General features: G+C 38.2%; 1 protein-coding gene across 1 annotated transcript; it reads right to left on the bottom strand.

The window, feature by feature from the left end:
• Positions 1-348: 348 nt before the first annotated feature.
• LOC109218297 (cysteine and histidine-rich domain-containing protein RAR1) lies at positions 349-2,410 on the bottom strand. Its single transcript, XM_019382648.1, has 4 exons — positions 2,328-2,410; positions 1,446-1,600; positions 1,009-1,244; positions 349-838 (listed from the first exon to the last, which is right to left on the bottom strand). Exons 1-4 carry the CDS (start codon positions 2,390-2,392, stop codon positions 743-745), a joined length of 552 nt encoding a protein of 183 aa, XP_019238193.1. The 5' UTR covers positions 2,393-2,410; the 3' UTR covers positions 349-742.
• Between the last annotated feature and the right edge of the window lie 1,324 nt (positions 2,411-3,734).

Here is a 3,734-nt window from a genome sequence, read left to right as displayed (position 1 = left end):
TCATAATTCACTTTAGTATTTCAATTATGCCTGCTTAACTTCTAATTTCGCGTCCGGCCGAGGTGGCTTTCTTTTCTCAATACGGTTACTCAGTAGCTTTTAGCTTGATTAGAGTGGCAATATTAGATAACATACCATTGTTGGGAAATCACACATCTTAAAAAGCTACAATTATACAAACAAGTAGCGCAAAACTTTTTAATTTAGCAACCATTCAACTAAGAAATATAATACTCTTGGGGTTAGAGATATTCCACAAGAGAGGTTTCAGTGCTTGAAAATTTAAATCCTTCAAACCCTCATTTTCTCTGTTTTTGAGCAAACCAAAAAACATTCACAAGATGATAGTGTTTCAACATCTAGTTAACTGTAATATTGCAATTTTATAGAATTGCTAGAAGTCCATAACGGGTAACCAATAAGATAAAAGTGCAACAGGAGCAGGTAAACTTGTTCAACTTTTTGGTTATAAGTCACAATCTCACAGCATCACACAAGAACAATGACACCAACCATGCATGACAAAGGCCTAAAGTGCATCCCAACATTCTTTAATCTCAACTGATGCATTAATTGAGTGAGCTTTTACTCCAAACTCTGTCAAAACTTCAGACATTATAGATTGTCCATTCTCAATTGTCCTTTGGCACCTTACAGAAGGACTGAAAGTAAAATAGTACTAATGTCCATACTAGCAACCTTAGTTTGATCAATAAATGATGAAACAAACAGGGCTCATCTGTCAGGACGCTGGGTTGGCGTTGTGCCATCCTGTGGTGCATGGCGATATGCTCATGAACTCATCAAATTCTTTGACATGAATATCACAGCATTTCCACTGCAAATTCAAAGGACAACCGAGAACATGAGTTTTTCCGATGGTTCTTTGAACATTACCCACTAAAGACAAGTAGGGAGATATTTTACAAACACAGTGAAATATCAAAAAGTAATGCCTGGCACCCCAGAAAGAAACTAAACAAGATGAGTGTTTCTTTATCAACTTACTCCTCTCATTCGGTCATGGAAGATAGCGGGGCCAGGATGGTAACTGCAAGCAGTGTCATGATTTTCCTTTTCTGTGAAGGTCTTACCACAGCCCTTGTTTTTACAAATTTGGGGCTCGTTTATATCAACTTTCTTCTTCACGGGAGCAGGATGGCTTTGCTGTCCTGTATTGCTCTCAGAAGGTACAGATGTTGTTGTATTTGATGCTTTTGGAATTGCTTCTCTAGGTTGTGAACCTTAAAAAGCAATAGCAAGAACACTGATCAGAGTCTGGGCTAAAAGTAAAACAGAGTCCCTATATTGGGAGTAGAAGCAAAAGCAGCTTGAGAATGAAAACACACTTTTTCCTCATTAACAGCAACAAGTACCAGGTAAACTAGAATTGTCCTAGTCTTCCAAAGTAATTCACTAGATGAAGTAAGAAGATGGAAGACTACCGTGATCAGAACAAAAGAATCCCTGGCGGCATCTAGGACAAGCATCCTTCGGTGATACATTGGCCATAGAAGTTGGTGCGGGAATTGCTCTATTCCGGTTGGCAGCTGGCTTTGCTATCACTGGTTTTTCTGTTGTGTGCTTTCCAGTCTTACAACTGCACAATATGAACTTTGATTTTAAGGTTCCATTTCAAGCCAGTCAAACAAATCAAGCAAATTATGACTGTGTTTCATAATTCTTCCTACACTAGAGATAAGAAGACGAGGAGGATTGACAAAAGAAGTATGTTGTTCACTTATTACCTATCCCCCCAAAAAAATATGTTCTTTTCTCATTGTTTGGAAGAATATGAAGGGGATAAAAGAAACCAATAATCTATGACATGGACAGAAATGAGTTTCTTTTTTATCACTTAACAAGTATAGTGGAGGCAATACAAATTAGGAAATGGAAAGGGTTTCCATACCATTAATAAATGGCCCCACATATACCTCCTCAAACTGTTCAAATTGATAATGCCGGGCAAAAGCTCCCTGCATATTACACTATAACCCCCCCCCCCCCCCTCTTCTCCGTCGTGAAAAACAACAAAGAGATGCAAGGTTAAATTTGAAAATTAACGACTAATCTTAGAGTAAAAGTGTCTGAAATGTTTCCAGGGCTATCATAAAGAACAATTAAGTCCAGTAATTACACTATTCAAAGGAAGATAATGAGACAAATGGATGGAAAATAAAATGCAATGAGATTAACTAATTAAACCAATGCCTGGGTCAAAGCTTTATAATTTACCAGTTTCAACAGATTCTGGCAAACAAAAAGGTTACCACTATTTGGCACGAAAGTCTGAAGTAAAATAAGGAAAAGCATAAGGTGCGCACCCGGGAATTTCGAGAAATAAACTGAAATCATGACTGCTTTTCTTGCAACAACTCCACTTCTTCATTCCATCATGAAATAAAGGCTGCAAATATGAACTTAGATGATTAGCTGGATGTTTTAGAAGCTAAGGTATGTGCAAAGCAAGATAAGAAATCAGAAAATTGATTTCACTTACACCCTGATGCCAAAAGATCCAGCAAGTGCATTCACGTCCAATGCGGTTCGTGCAAAAGAAGAACAAATTTATCAACAGATGTTTAGAAGATAATGCATAATTCGCAAGCGATAATGTTCAACTCCACGGAAATGCAAAATTAACATAATACTTGAGATAACATTTAGATTGTCTCATACATTCCTGCAATAGTCTCTACATTCCAAATGATTATCATATTCTTGCATGTCTTTGCAGTAATTTCACCAGACATTCTGTTGACTATCTTTCTTTATCTGTAAGCAAAACTACATTCTGCTGATTCTTGATAAAATAAGCACGGTTTTCATAGAGTGACAAGGTTTGCTGAGATATTAATTAACTGTTACATTCTAGCCATGTACTATATAGGATTGTAAATATACATGCAATTGTGCACCTACATGCTACGCGGGGCTTGCAAGGACATAGGAAAAAGCTAGAATTTGAGCTATTAGTAAGCACTCCTGAGTTTTTACCTAGTGACCTTTCTTTATCCCGAGTTAAATCTGCTTCCAGAAAAAAAAAATCAGCAAATTTCTTACAACAAATTCCACACTAAGATGCTGCAAATGTTTCTTTCCCGGTTTCTACGACTGCAAAGAGGCTCCGTCCCCCCTAGTCTAAGAAAAAAAATCAATTTTGATTTTTAAAAGGTAGACCTAGGTGTTTGACTTAAAATGTTGCGCCGAACAATATTTAAGCAAATCAATCAAATGTATAAAAAGGGGTAAATCATAGCCAACCATAATTAATACCGAATTAAGAACTGAAGCAATAGGATAGCAGACGTAATAGAGATGACATTCAAGAGACTTTATTGATCATGAAAATTGGCCCTGCCTCTCCTTAGAGAGGTTCAGGGAATAGTAATCCATTTTCTATCCTCCAGATCGATCCTGCCTTTTTTGGGAGAGGTTCAGGGAATCCGTTTATCTCTCCTCTTCCGGGGCTTCTTTTTTGGAGAAGGGATATTCTTTTCCTTTCTTGAGAAGGAGAGAGAGAGGGAGAGAGAATGCCTCAAAATATCTGGAGAGCTCCCCTTAAAACAACTCTTTTCTTCCCTATTTATAGTTGGGGCCTCACGCTCATTGGGCCTTCTTTTGGTCGACCAGGTAGAGGGGGCGACCTCAACGCTTGCTTCGTGTTTGATGCGGATTGGGCGAGGTCAGGTTCGCTGGTCATTGCTTTGGGGAGCGTACTAGAGACGGAG

Source organism: Nicotiana attenuata, unplaced genomic scaffold, assembly GCF_001879085.1.
Source record: "Nicotiana attenuata strain UT unplaced genomic scaffold, NIATTr2, whole genome shotgun sequence".
In the NCBI taxonomy this organism is placed as follows: domain Eukaryota; kingdom Viridiplantae; phylum Streptophyta; class Magnoliopsida; order Solanales; family Solanaceae; genus Nicotiana; species Nicotiana attenuata.
The sequence above is the reverse complement of the archived record's forward strand: the minus strand, read 5'-3'. Positions and strand labels throughout refer to the sequence as shown.